The 15829-nt window shown below is 34.2% G+C and overlaps 1 protein-coding gene across 1 annotated transcript in view; it reads left to right on the top strand.

Moving 5' to 3' along the window:
- The window catches only part of DTD1 (D-aminoacyl-tRNA deacylase 1), a 131992-nt gene that overhangs the window by 27319 nt on the left and 88844 nt on the right, over positions 1–15829 (top strand). The window contains exon 4 of the mRNA XM_012540124.2: positions 13152–13252. Within this exon, the coding sequence (XP_012395578.1) occupies positions 13152–13252 (101 nt within the window). The remainder of the gene's footprint in view (positions 1–13151; positions 13253–15829) is intronic.

Genomic DNA, 15829 nt, shown 5'->3' with positions numbered 1-15829 from the left:
GCTAACATGGGTAACCTTCTATTGCTATAAACTGAGGGAAGAAGAAAAATTCCTCTTTGAAAGCCTTTTTTATGAAATTCATGGCCTTTCCCTTTCATTTTTTCCAGAGGTGTCCATCCCATGTATCCATCATAATACATGCTGAGTTTTTGAACACAGAACCATTTTTACTTTGGTGTTGAGAATTTTTGCCCTACAAATGGATGGCAGTAGTACAGAACTGAAAAAAAACCCTATTTTTGGTTCAAATTCTGGCTTTCTTTGCCTGTGTGACTTTGGGCAAGTCCCTGAATTCTCTCGTCCTCAGTTTTCTCATTTGAGATCATAATGTACAGTGCCTGGCACATAGTAAATGCTTTGAAAATGAAGTTTTCTACAGGAAGATTATTTAATGATCAACTGTGATGAACTTGGCTCTTCTCAGCAATGTAGTGATCCAAGATAATATCAATAGACTTGGGATGGAAAATGCTGTTTGTATCCAGAGAGATAATTATGGAGACTGAATGTGGATCAAAACATAGTATTTTCATCTTTTTGTTTGTTTTGTTTGTTTTTCTTTCTTGTGTTTTTTTTTTTTCCTTTTGGTCTGATTTTTTTCACAGATGTAGAAATATGTTTAAAAGGATTGCATGTGTTTTACCTATATCAGATTGCTTGCTGTCTTGGGGAAGGGAGAGATAAGGGAGGGAGAGAGAAAAAATTTGGAACACAATCTTACAAAAGTGAATGTTGAAAACTCTAAATGTATTTGGAAAAATAAAATACTTTTTTTTTTTCTGAAGCAATTGGGGTTAAGTGACTTGCCCAGGATCACACAGCTAGGAAGTGATAAGTGTCTGAGGCCAGATTTGAACTTAGTTCCTTCTGACTTTAGAGCTAGATTCTGTGTTCCTTCTAAGTCTTTTCTTTTCTAAGCTAAATATATTCAGTTTCTTGAGCTAGTTGTTAAAGTGGGGCCCTTCCCATCCTAATTGTCCTCTACCATCAGCCCTTTCCTACCTTCCAATGTTTTTCACCTTACTCCTGTCTATATACCCTGATCCAACTATATTGCTTTGCTTGTAGTTGCTCAGATGTGTCTTCCATCTCCTGTCTCTTTGCATTAGCTGTCTTATTCCTGGGATACTCTGTTTTTCACCTGTGCTTCTTAGTGTTTTTGATCATCCTTTAAGAGCCTTCTGCAGGAGGACTTTCCCTGGCTTAGTAGCTGTTCATGTCTTCTTCTTTCAGATTATTTTTATATACTGTTTATATATTTTTGTATATCTTTCTTATGCAAAGTACTTGTCTCCTTATTAAACTATTAACTTCTTGAACTTGTATGGTTGTGGTTGTTTTTTCTTTTTCTTTTTTTTTTTTTGCTTTCGTGCCTCTAGCACTTAACACAATGCCTGGGTTAGAGGAACCACTTAAGTGGTTATAGACTGACAGAGTAAGGCATAGTAACCTGTTTGTGTGTGTGTGTGTGTGTGTATGTGTGTTTAGTTTTGTTTTACTGAGGCAATTGGGGTTAAGTGACTTGCCCAGGGTCACACAGCTAGGACGTGTTAAGGGTCTGAGGTCAGATTTGAACTCTGGTCCTCCTGACTTCAGGGTTGGTGCTCTATCCACTCCACTATCTAGCTGACCTCCAAAGTAACCTGTTTTAAGATTCTGGTTCCAAGTTTCCTTGTCAGTATCAATAGACAAATATACAAGCAGTAAAGCTACTTGAGGAGATGTAAATAACAAAAAACATTCACTGATTTTGGAGGTGAATATAATAACATAAGAACATTGAAAAGTTACCAGAACCCATGAGGATTTCAAGCTCTCAATAACAAAATTAATAATTGGATTCTTCTCCAAATATTTCTGAAAAAAGTCTGTTGTCTAGTCCATTGATGGAATGGTGTCTCATGGCAAAGCCCTTTATTTTTTGCTTTGTAGTCCCTTTAAAAGACAGTTGCTTTTTAACTCTCTTCAGCTGCCTCTCAAAATAGTTATTTTCATCATTACTGAACCTAAATCAGTGATATAGAATGTTTCTCTTTATCGAGCCCTCAATACCTGTTTACTGGAGAGGGATTTCTGTCAGAGATATTCGGTAAAATATTTTTTCCTTGGACAAAGATGATGTGGGGCATGAAGAAAGAGTGTTGTAATGTTGATTACAGTGGTAGGTCCAATTTCACACTGTGTGGGGTGCAGCTCATCCTTTCTCTATAAAGTCATGAAGTAGTGAAAGGTAAGACATAGAGGAATCGTGCTCTCTTCTTCACTGCAGGAAGAAAATACATTCCCCAGATAGATGCCTAGTGTAAAACCAAGGTCACTTCATTTTAATTCTGGTTCTGAGAATTATTGACGTCTTGGATAGAGGGAAATTAGGATAGACATGTAGAGCTTGCATCAAGACTTTTTCTGAAGCTCTGTCTTTTTGGTGAGTAGTTCTATTTCAAAGTAGGCCCTGAAGTTAATGTGACACAGAAGAGATGGAGTACAGGAGCTAGCACTCTGTACCTTCCCTCAGGTCCTACTGTGACACCTATTTGGGGGTTCAGCCTCTAGAAGGTTCCCCTGGGATGGAAGTACTTTTAGTATAATCTTGGCAGTAGACTAGGGATGCTTCATAAGGGCGAGCCTTGTAAGTACATATAGGTTCATCACCTAGAAGCTGGGCACTTGGTGATGAAGTTTTGACTTGTGTCAATTCTTGAAACAAAGAAAAACACCCAGGATGGTCCAATAGTATTATGCGGGCCCTTTCTGTGACACAGTGACAGAAAAGGGCATATAAGTCATTAGGAATCTCATAGTTTTAGAATTTTTTCCTTTCTTTAACACATTCATTAATATCTTTAGTTGTTACATCATCTTTAAAGCTTGGTTGGCACTCCTGGGGTCTACAGTTCTTGAAGTTGTAATTGAGCAGAAAAGGGGTTTGAGACAAAATAATTCATTCAGTTCCTCTGCCAAATGGAAAAACGGTTCATGATCAGATGCTTGAGAATGTATGGAGGAGACACTGATATCTGAAAGATAGAAATAAACTCTTGAAAGGCAACATCTGTGAAAACTGAAGGAGTTGACAAACAGTAGCTTTGAGTAACAGTGAAAAATGCTTCCTTTGCAAGTTTGTCCCCAATAGAGCTCTTCTTTAACCCTTTCTCCTTTATGATTTGAGTAAAAAAACAACTTTTTTCTTAAATTAGATTTTGGTTAGCATTTAGAATATAAAACAAATACAAAATGGGAAAACAAGTAAGGCAGATTTTAGGCATAAGTAATTCTTTTTCGAATCTAACATGCCGGGTACATTTGAACTCTAAGCAAATTGTGAAACAGTTTGCTTTGTATTATATGAGGAAGTTGTACTGGAACTAAATAAAATGAATTTGAGAAGAACAGATAGACTAAATCAAGTACACAAAGCTGTGTTGGATGTGACAAGCTGTAAGATCATTGAGGGATAAAGTTTCAAGATATTTTAAAGAGTTGGGGGAATGTCAAAGATATAGGAAAAAAAAAAAACAACAACCCTACTTGGATGTTATTACCACTATCACCACCACAAAAAACCAAAAACAAAACTGTGAGAATATATATACATATATGTATATATATACTTATGAGAGAGACAGAGAGAATAGTAAGAAGTACAGTTAAGCTCATCTACCATATCTCCTCCATAAAGATCTAGAAAAGACACAAAAACAAGTTCTGTTCAGAAAGTCCAGAAAAAAAAATCATAGTAATTTATAGACCAGGAGAAACATAAAATGAAAACTCAGTTTTTTAAAGTAGTGATTGCTAGATCCTTGTTGATTCCAACTCTGGCTCATTGATACTTTCAGTATTGCTTACGGTATTTTTTCTTTGAATTAGAAGCTCTGCATTTTGACTCTAGTCAAAAGGCAGTTTTTTGTCAAAGACACCAGAATTCTTGTAATCATTCAGGTTTATAATCTCAGTCATCCTCTGCTTTTTATTCTTCTTTCCTTCCTGTTTCCCTCCCAATAACATATGAATTTTCAAATTCTGTCTCTGCAACATCTCTGGTATTTTCCCCTTTTTTTCCATTCATAGGACCACTATGTTTATTCAGACCTTCATTATCCTTGACTGTACAATTAGTGCAATAGCGTAAATGATCCTCCTGTAATAAGCTTTTTCTCTCTCTCTTATCTATCCTCCACAAAACTGTTAAATGGATATTTTTAAAGCACAAGCCTGATCATGTTGTTGCTCTCCTTAGAAAACTTCATGATTTTGTTTTGTTTCTGTTTAGAAGCTTTTCTAACTAAGATTCAAATATTTTCTTCCTTCTGCTTATAGAATTACCTTTCTGGGTAGGTTCTGTGTTACCTTTCCAGGCTTATACATTGTTCATATACTCTATGTTCTGAGTCAGATTGGCCTATTTGCTTTCCTGATACATACATTCTAGCTCCTATCTGTATTCCTTTGACTAGAATGCTCTCTTCCTGCCTTTAGACTGACTCCCTTAGTTCCTTCAAAGCTCAATTTAAATACCATTTCCTACATGAGTCCTTTCTTGATTTATCCCACTTGTTAGTTTTTTCCTTTGGTCTTCTGCACCTCATAACCTCTGAAGTTTAATTCCTAGCTTTGACACATACTACTTTTCACTATTCCCCTTTAAAATATAAAATTTTTAAAAATAACTCTAGAAGCTTTAAACAGTTCTGTTGAAAACAAGGATATTATTTTGTAGTTAACTAGAACTTAGAGAAATGGGATACTTTCATATATCATATCATTTAGATAAAAAACAACATGTTTTGTCAAGAAATGGTCATGAAAATATATTTTTAAACTATACAGGTTTCTCTCCTCTCCCTTTTCCCCCTCCCATATAACTTCTATTTAAGCGGGTGTTAAGAGCTTAATCAGTTATTGGGAATGTAATTTGAAAAAATATTTTATTTTCAGTTCACAGAACAAAACAAATATTTCCCTAACATATAATACAATAAAAAAGATGATTGCACATGATTCCATGCATGAGTTAATCATTGTTCTAGGTTTCATTTCTTTGAAGTTTATAAAAATGTATATTTAAAAATAAAATGCAAGCTTCTTCAGGATGGATCTGATTCCACCCTGTATTTTTTTCTTTTGTATTCTTAACTTTTTAGAACAGTGATTTTCATGGAACAAGTTTTAATAAATGTTTGTTAACTGCATATGAAGCAAAGTAATATTAAGCAACTAAAATGAAGAAAACATTTGTCTGTTAATTAATTCTAAGGATTTAATTTCTCTCTGAATGGTAAAAAGATAACTGACTTGAAAAGATAGTAGAAAGGGGCAGCAAGGTGGTGCAGTGGATGGAGGACCAGCCTTGAAATCAGGAAGACCTGAGTTCAAATGTGGCTCATCCACTTTATACGTCCTAGCTGTGTAACCCTGGGCAAGTCATTAACCCCAATTGCTTCAGCAGAAAAAAAAAAAAAAGGTAGTAGAAAGTCGTGATGTTCTCTTCTTTTATAAAATATATGATGGTTCTCTCTGAGCAGGTTTCTTAGGGAGGTTTCTGGAGGCAGCCTTAGTTTCAGTTCAGAGTATTAATCACCTCAAATACAGCCAGCTGATAAAATCCAAATGTCTATTTTCTCCTTCCTTGGGCCCGGGTAGCTTTCTTAGAGGCCTCAGCTTTCCTTGGTTTCGAGAGCTCTGGTTGCTAGTCTTTTGCCTCTAGCTTAACTCCGAATGTCTCCAGCCAGCACCAAGGTGAAAGTTGGAATGAATCTGACTTCCCCTCTGAGAGTGGGCTTGTGGGCTTCCTCCCACAGTCCTCCTCTCCACCTCCTGGCAATGTTCCGAACTAACTCTGAACCTCTTGTCAGCTTCTTATATATGATCTCTTAAAGGTTGACTCCTCCTCTGAGGGAGGGATTAAGGGAGGTGTGAATTCACAAAGTTACAAAGTTAACTTTGTGAATCTCCCATACTTGTGAACTCCAATGAGTACTTAAATACATTAGTGAGTTAGCGAATTTGCTAAGTACCATACTAACTTAGGCAACTGACTTATCACTTTGTAAGGATTCACTCTAAGGTGTGAACCAATAAGCATTGTATCAATTCCACTGAGTTAACACTAGGATTCTAACATCTCCCTTGAGTTATCACCTTGTTTCAAATTCTGGCTCATAACTTCTCTTTGTAAGATCAGATCAATCTGATCCATGCTAAATTTGATAATTATTGTCTCTGTCAATTCTAATGACTTAACAGTTTGTAAGATTCTAACAGAAAGTAGATGAGCAAAACAGTTTTATTTCAAAATTCTTTTAAAAAAGTTTTAAAAATTTTAATGGAATATTATTTCTCTAGTTACAAATAAAGATGGTTTTTAACATTCATTTAAAAATAGTTTTTTATTTTTCTGAATACATGCAAAGATAGTTTTCAATATTCACCTTTGCAAAACCTTGTGTTCCAAATTTTCTCCCTCCCTTTTCCCCACCTCTTCTCAATAGAGAGTAAACATGTGCAATTCTTCTAAATATATTTCCACATTTGTCATGCTGTGCAAAAAAAATCATATAAAAAGGGGAAAAAACAACAAAAGAAAATAAAACCAAGCAACCAACCACCAAAAAAAAAAAAAAAAGATGAAAATACTATACTTTGATCCATATTCAATATCTAGATTTCTCTGTGAATGAGGATTGCTCTTTCCATCAAAAGTCTATTGGAATTGCCTTGAATCACCTCATTATTGAAAGAGTCCATCACAGCTGATCATTTACATAATCTTGTTGTTGCCGTGTATAATGATCTCCTGGTTCTGCTTATTCCGCTTAGCATCAGTTCATGTAAGTCTCTCCAGGCCTCTCAGTATTCATCCTGCTGATCATTTCTTACAGAACAATAATATTCCATAACATTCATATACCATAATTTATCCAGCCATTCCCCAATTGATGGGCATCCACTCAGTTTCCAGTTTCTAGCCAACTACAAAAAAGGGCTGCCACAAACATTTTGGCACATACAGGTTCCTTTCCCTCCTTTAAGATCTCTTTGGGATATAAGCCCAGTAGAAAAACTGCTGGATCAAAGGGTATGCACAGTTTGATAACTTTTTGAGCATAGTTCCAAATTGCTCTTCAGAATGGCTGGATCATTTCACAACTCCACCAACAATGTATCAGTGTCCCAGTTTTTCCGCATCCCATCCAACATTCATCATTATCTTTTCCTGTCATCATAGCCAATCTGACAGGTGTGTAGTGGTACCTCAGAGTTGTCTTAATTTGCGTTTCTCTTATCTATATCATGATTTAGAGCATTTTTTCATATGACTAGAAATGGCTTTTATTCTTTGTCTGAAAATTGTCTAACATTCATTTTGAGTTCCAGTTCCCCACCCCCATCCCCCTTTCTCTTACCTCATCCATCACCAAGATAGCAAACAGACTGAAAGATTCAGGTCAGTTTTTGACATATATCCATGAGAGTTATTTTGGGAAAGAAAAATCAGAACAAAAGGGGAAAACCACAAGAAAACAACAACAGCAAACAAATAATAACTAACTACCACAAAAAGTTGAAAATAATATGTTTTGATCTACATTCAATCACATTCAGGCTTTATAGTTTTTTCTCTGAATGTGGGTGGCATCTTCCATCCAATATATAGATATAGGAATTGTCTTAGATCACACTGTATTGTTAAGAGCTAAGTCCATTATGTTTCAAAATCCTTAGCATTTTTTAAGAATCTCTGTTTTAAACTAGCATTGAATAAATTTGATTTTCCTTTCAACTCTCCTCTTTTTATGAATGAACCTTTATTTAAAAATATTAAATCTTACTATAATTGATTTCTGGCTAAAAGAGAACTTTGAGGGTATCTAATCCAATAGATATCCTTATAGATAAGAAATAAGGCTTTTTTTGGTCTAAAATAATTTCTGAACCAAACTTTCCATTCATTTTAATTAATTTATTTCTATTTTTTAAAATTGTGAACTTTAGAAAAACCACATAAAATAGACATTTACATATATTTAGTAGAACAAAAAAAGTATTGTGCAAGAAATTAGATCTGTTATATACAACTTTCTTTTCCTTTTCAGCACATATATGTTCTCTTGGTAGTTTTCAAAGCTACTCTGCTTGTCTTTCTTTTTGGCCTTCCATTTTCTTCTTTACGTTAAAAAATGGCTCGATGTTTGTTTGTTTTGGCTATCTTAATCCTTTTATACTATTAACCTTCCACTTGGAGGGAAAATTCTTGCTAAAAAAAAAGTAGCATCTGTATACTGCTTTAAGGTTTCTAAAACACAAATGTTATATATTACTTGATTCTAATAGAAACCTTTGGAGGTAGGTATTATTTCTATATCCATTTTACAAATGAGGAAATTGAGACAGACAGAAATTAAGTGATTTGTGAATAGTCATCTAGTCTTTCAGGCTCTATTTGTAAACTCTGATCTTTATGACTTCAGATCCATTGTGCACCATCTAGCTGTTTAACCTATATAACATAGGTTATATGTGGTCAAACAAATCAAACTGCCACAGTTGGCTGTTTCCAAAAAAAAATTTCTTATTTTGTGTCTTGTCTCTCTGTCAAGAGCAGAAAGAATGCTTCCTCATTGGTCTTTTCTAATCATTACTGATCATTGCATTGATTAGAATTCATAAGCCTTTCAAAAAAAATTTTTTTTTTTGGTAATGTGTTACTGTATAATTTATTTTGTTTTGCTCACTTTTCTGTGCATCAGTTCATGTAAGGACTTTCCTTGTTTTTCCTTTTTGTTATTTCTTATATAACTCAATAATATTCTGTTACATCCATATACTTAGTCATTCCATGTGAGATGGGAATCTCCTTATTTTCCAGTTCTTTACTACCACAAAAAAATCTTCTAATTACATTTTTTTGGGGGTATATTTGGATCCTTTTTTTCTTTTTCTTTTTGTTTGTGTAGTGCTGGTAATAGTACGCTTGAGTCAGAGTTGTAATACTATAGTAACTTTTAGGTACTGGTTCCAAATTGTTTTCTAGAATGATTGGACCAATTCACAGCTTCAGCTCAAGTACAATAGTGTGCTTGTTTTTGTGTAATCTCTGTAATTATAATTTTTGAGGGTCAGTTTGCAAATGTGATATGTTTGCAATGTGAGTTTTTTTTTTTTTTCTTATTGACTTGGAGTATTTTTTCATGTTTGTTTAGTTTGTTTTTCTTTTTTTTTTTTTTAATTTTCTTTTACTTTTTCTTTTTACATTTTAAGTTCCAAATTGTTTTCTCCTCTTACCACTCCACAATAGAGAAAGCCACCGTCTTTCTCTTTCTTTCTGTCTTTTTCTCTGTTTCTTTTTCTCTCCCTAACACACACATCTATATATGTAAAAACCATATCATGTACACTTCTATTTATCATTTCTTTTTCTGGAGGTAGATAGCATCATCTTTATAAGTCTGTTTAGTTGATTATTTACAGTATTCAAAATAACTTTGTTGTTCACAATTGTTCTTCAAATAATATTACTGTTCCTGTGTACAATGTTTTCTTATTTCTGCACATTTCACTATTTCATGCAAGTCTTTCCATATTTTTCTTAATCAGTTCATCGTTTTTTTATAGTATAGTAATATTCCTAACTTGATGGTCATCCCCTCAATTTCCAATTTTTTGCCACCACAATGGAGAGCTGCTATAAATATTTTAGAATTTACAGGTTCTTTTCCTTTTTCAGTTTGATTTTTTTTCTATGAAAATAGCTTGCTCAAATCATTTGCACAATATCGATTGGGGAATGATTTTTGTTCCGTACATTTGAATCATTTCTGTGACGAAAATTGTTTAAGGACCCATTGATTGGAACTGCTACCAGTCATATAATAAACAATTCAGAGCTAGGGAAAAATTGAAGCTTATTAAACCCAGAGCACAGGTATTGGTGAATAATAAACTGATGATCTGAGAGCTTGTTTCTACAACCTTATGGAGGTCTTGGTTATAAAAGCAGGATAAGTACAATGAACTTTAAAAGAGCAAATAATGAAAGAGGGAAAAGGACCTACATGTGCAAAAATATTTGTAGCAGTTCTTTTTGTGTTGGTACAGAATTGAGAAATAAGTAGATGCCCATCAATTGGGGAATGGTTGAATATGAAAATAATGGAATATTATTGTTCTAAAACAGATTGGTTTTAGAAAGGCCTGGAAACATTTATATGAACTGATGCTAAGTGAAGCAGTCAGAATCAGAAAAACGTACACAGCAACAGCAGGATTATGAAGTGGTTGACTATGATAGACTTGGTTCTTACCAGCAGTTCAGTGATCCAAGGCAGTCCCTGTGGTGTTCTCTTCTTTAAAATATAATGGTTCTCCAATTGATAAATGGTCAAAGGATATGAACAGACAATTTTCAGATGATGAAATTGAAACTATTACCACTCATATGAAAGTGTTCCAAATCACTATTAATCAGAGAAATGCAAATTAAGACAACTCTGAGATACCACTACACACCTGTCAGATTGGCTAAGATGACAGGAAAAAATAATGATGAATGTTGGAGGGGATGCGGGAAAACTGGGACACTGATGCATTGTTGTTGGAGTTGTGAACGAATCCAACCATTCTGGAGAGCAATCAGGAATTATGCCCAAAAAGTTATCAAACTGTGCATACCCTTTGACTCAGCAGGGCTTCTACTGGGCTTATACCCCAAGGAGATACTAAAGAAGGGAAAGGGACCAGTATGTGCCAAAATGTTTGTGGTAGCTCTGTTTGTAGTGTCTAGAAACTGGAAAATGAATGGGTGCCCTTCAATTGGAGAATGGTTGGGTAAATTTTGGTATATGAATGTTATGGAATATTATTGTTCTATAAGAAATGACCAGCAGGATGAATACAGAGAGGCTTTGAGAGACTTATATGAACTGATGTACTCTTAGTAGGTACTCTTAGTTTCTGTTCTTAACTGGAGAAAAAGTAGGAAAAGAAAACAAATGTCATGTGATTTTGAATACTATAAATAGATAAGGTTGGAAATAATACCTTTGCCTTTGAGCCTGTATTTTGTTCCTCAGAAAAGAACAGTGTTTGAAATTTGTTACTAATTATAGCTCTAATTTTAACTGTCAATTAAATACACAGTTACCTTTTCAACTGATGCCTTTCTAGCCAGTGGGACATGGCTGGTACACGGATAAAAATGAAGTATTTATTTGAATGACCATTTAAAACTAAAAAGTTATAAAGTCCATTATTAAAAATATTACTAGTATAAAGCTATTCAAGTGTGAACACTTTATTCTGTATATTAATGGCTGAAATTTAGTTTTTGATAAGAAATGTCAAAGGTATAGATGTTTTTAAGAATTTAGGATTATAGAATAAGTGAGTGACCTGAAAGGAACCTCAGAGACCATTTAGTCTAACTCACTAACTTTACATGTGAAGAAACCCTTTAGTTTACACAGGTATTAAGTGTCAGCAATGGAACTTGAACCTATATCCTTTAACTTCTAAGCTAGTGATCTTTTCAATATTTTGGTAACATTTGACTTAACTAATGGTTCTGACAGGAGTCTTTGAAGAGCTACTTTTCAAACTTTGTTTCTGCTGCTTAGGAGGAAAGGATGAATTGGAGGGAATGAAGCTAATGGGTAATAACAACTGTTATTAGAACTGTTAATTAGAATTATTAGTCCATGATCTAGGTAATCTGTTGCCCTGTCTGAGAGAGCCATTGTTGTTTCAGACATTGAGATATCGGCATTTATCTGATGATCAGTCATTCCTAATGAAAACTGAAGTCCAGGCAGACTCTCCATCTTGCTGTTGCTGTTCCTCACCTACAACACTCCATTTCTTATCTTGATACTTTTATCCTGGCTGTCTCACCACAATCTGGAAGCATTTCTACCCCCCCCCCCCCCCCGCTTTTTTTTTGGTGAGGTCATTGGGGTTAAGTCATACAGCCAGGAAGTGTTAAGTGTCTGAGGTCACATTTGAACTCAGGTCTGCCTGACTTCTGTCCACTGCGCCATAGCTGCCCCTGAAAGTATTTCTTTCTCTTCTCTATCTTTTAGAATCCTTTTTGCTTTCAAACATTTTAAAAAGTACCACCTTCTGTTTGAAAGTGTTTGAGGTCACTCAGGATACTGATACCTTCCCAGCCAGGGTAACCTTGTCACAGAATCACAGAATCTGAGAGTTAGAAAACTTAGCCTACTTCATTCATGAAATTCCTATAGCATACCTGTTATATGGTTTCTACTTGAAGACTCCTAAGGAGGGGAAACCTGCTGCTTCTTGAAGCTTATTGTTAGGACATTTTGCCTGATGTCATACCTCAATTAGCATCTTTGCCACTTTTACCTATAATTCCTTCTTCTGCCCTCCAGGGCCAAAAAGAACAAGCTATGTCATCCCTCTCTTCAACTCAGACCTTGAAATTCTTGAAGGCAGCAAGAATTGAGTCTTTTCTTTGAGCCTTTTCTTCTTCTTGAGTCTTTTCTTTTAAAAACCTAAATATGTCCAGATCCTTCCTCAGAGCCTCATATATCATATAGACTGTCACCATTTTAGTAGCCCTTCTTTGGATACTTTTAAAAAAAATCTTTTTTTTATTAAAACTTTTTATTTACAAAACAAATGCATGAGTAATTTTTAACATTGACCTCTGCAAAACTTTCTTTTCCACATTTTCCCCTCCTTCCCCCCACCCTTTCCCCTAGATGGCAGATAATCCAAAACATGTTAAATATATTAAAATATATGTTAAATCCAATATGTGTATACATATTTATACAGTTATCTTGCTGCACAAGAAAAATCTGATCAAGAAGGAAAAAAATTGAGAAAGAAAACAAAATGCAAGCAAACAACAACAAAAAGTGAAAGTGCTATGTATGCTGCTGATCCACTTCAGTTCCCACAGTCTCTCTCTGGGTACAGATGGTTCTCTTCATCACAAGATTATTGGAGCTAATCTGAATGATGTCATTGTTGGAAAGAGCCACATTCTGGACACTATGTAGCTTATTGGTTGTTCTTAAATTTAGTGTCCAGAACTGAAGTTATTTTTGTGCTTTTAAAATGAGATTCTTTGGTAGTTATTAAACTATCTTCACTTTTTCTAATATATCTTATTAATGTTTCAGATGGCAAGTTTGGAGCCTACATGCAAGTACATATCCAGAATGATGGGCCTGTAACTATAGAACTTGAGTCCCCACTGGCTGCCACTGCAGATCCCAAGCAGGTAAACCTTCTACAGACTTACATGCTGGAGAAAGAGGAAGGCTTGTTTAGTTCTTAACTATCCATTACTGCCTTCACTACGTAGGCCTCTTCAAATCATTATGTGTGATAATTCTTTATTTTAAATATTATTTTTCTGACTAAGAATCTTAATCACTTTTTTACATGCTATCTCTTATAAAGCAGTTGGATCAGGGAATGCTTCTGGAAGATGGTGGTTCTAATCTTCCAATATCATGAATTTTTGTTCCCTGGCAGAGTGTCATGGAGATCCCAGGACACTAGAGGGCAGTCGAGTAACATCATATTCTCTACTCTTTTTGTATTTTCAATTTAGACCAGCTGAGTAGTGTTCCTGGAACAGATTGTATGTCCGGGAAAGTGGGAATGTGGCATTATGAGGGTCTTCCCTAATTCATGATTTCACAAGAAATATCTGTCCTGGATTTGCTGACAATTATGTCTTCCATGATAAAGGAGAAGGTTTAGAAACCAAAGACAAATTCTACATTTCTCTTAGAAAATGATAACTATTTTAAAGACCTTAATAGATTTTGAGCTATATAAGCAGGTGGAAAAGTCAAAGAGAAATTCCCTTTCTTCCCCTTTTCTTTTGAATAGTTGACTTAATTTTCTTAAAATTCTTTATGGTCTTGGGAGGAAAATATTGTTTAAACTTAATGTGTGCTGAGGGACCTGAATTCTTTTGGAGAATTCTTTTTGTATAGACAGAAATGCATAGAGAAGTGGCTGCTGGCCAGTCAGAATTGGTGAAAGAGTTTGAATTAGAATTTATGTTTCAAGTGTCCTCTCTCCTATTTAAGAAGCTTATATTGGTGACTGTGCTAGATAGGGTAAGTGCTCAAAATATATTTGCTGAATTACTATTTTCTTTCATATATGTTTGGTTATTTCAAATTAAGATTTCCTCAAATGGTGTTTCTTTTGTCTATAGCTAATATTTGGTTATCAAACCCTTTAATTCAAAGAAAGCAAAAAAGAGTAGTGCTTTTTGCCAGTTTTTGCCCTTGATCTTGTGAAATGTCTAAGGTAATTATTATTATTAAAGTGTACTCATTTCATTCTCTTTTTTGTTTGTTTCAACTTTTAGAAAGTCATTCTATATTTGAAAGTACTTTAAAAGATTGTAAAATACTAAACAAATATAAGGATACATCATTATTATACTTGTCCCAAATGTGAATCTTTCTACCCTTACCTCTCTTTACCTTCCCTCTGCATCTAGGTGTCTTTAAAAAAAAATGGATTAAATGAGAAACAGTATAGTGTAGTGTATGCAGTTCTGGTCTTGAAAGCTAGAAGAAAAGACCTATGGTTTTCATCTCTAATACTTCCTTCTTATGTGACCATGAGAAAGATACAACTTTTCTGAGCCTTAAGCAGTTCTCTCAGACTACAAATTATAGTAATGAAATCAAAGGAAAGGGAATAATAATATATTTAATTTCTTATAGAATTGGAAAAATTAACTCTGAATTCACTCACAGTTCTTCAACTTCCTTTTCTTCTTGCTTTTAAACTGGGTCTAATTTTTTTTCTTATATTTTTAGCTTGAGTTATTCTGTTTTCTATATATTAAAAAAAAGAATGCAAAAGAACCTTTGCTGAGTATGTGAATTTTTTTTTGAATGTTTTTTCTTGAAATAATGAAAAGAGGACAGCATATCTTTTGCATATTCATAGTTTCACCAGAGTCAAAAAATGAAAGTAAATTTTTTTTCTTGATTCTAGAGAGCATTGTCAACTCCTTGGGGCATAGCAGAAACCTGCTTTAATTATGATAAATAAAGCCATTACTTATGTTTCATGAGTATGAAACATACTTTTGGTTAATATATTTTTTTAAAAAATCTTTTAGAAGTTTTTACTGAAGTCTTTTACCAGTCAGATTTATAAATATCCTTGTATTATTTTGGATTATTGCCAATAAAAACTAAATTAATGAACTATCCTAAAAGTTGAAATTTGTATAAATTTGTTTTGTTTAGTTTTTTAAGTTAAAATAGTGACTAATGTGAAAACATTCCTTTTTTGATTTTTATCCTAGTGCTAGGATTGGCTTGTTGTGAAGCCATGCAGTGCTGAAGTTAACCTTCAGGAGTTCTTCACAAAAGAAAATGTTAGGGGGGAAAAAAAACAACTTGTTAATTATTACTATTCCAAAGTGGCTTCCTGGAGAAATTCTGGGTTTCCCCTTCCTAGAGGTCTTCAAGGCACAAAGTTTGACAACTACTTGGCTTGTTATAATAAAGCTTTCTTTTTTTTATGTTTTGTATTAGATGAACACTGAGATCTTTCTAACCCTATTCTGTGGGTTTTGTCATAAGGGTAAAAAGCCAGCTTTTACAATTTCCCTTGGGGCATTTCAAAAGATGTAGGCATGAATTTATTTATATTGTTTGTTTTGGTATTTTTTTTGCATCATATTTCTTTCTTTTCTTCTAATACCCATGTATATATAAAGAAGAATGGCCTGACTGTGATAAGAATCCCAGACCTCAGAAGAAATTTTTTCCAATAAATGTCTGCATAAAAATTTACTTTCCAACATATCATC

Source organism: Sarcophilus harrisii, chromosome 2 (genome assembly GCF_902635505.1).
Source record: "Sarcophilus harrisii chromosome 2, mSarHar1.11, whole genome shotgun sequence".
Taxonomy (NCBI): Eukaryota; Metazoa; Chordata; class Mammalia; order Dasyuromorphia; family Dasyuridae; genus Sarcophilus; species Sarcophilus harrisii.
This window is presented reverse-complemented; position numbering and strand designations above follow the sequence as displayed.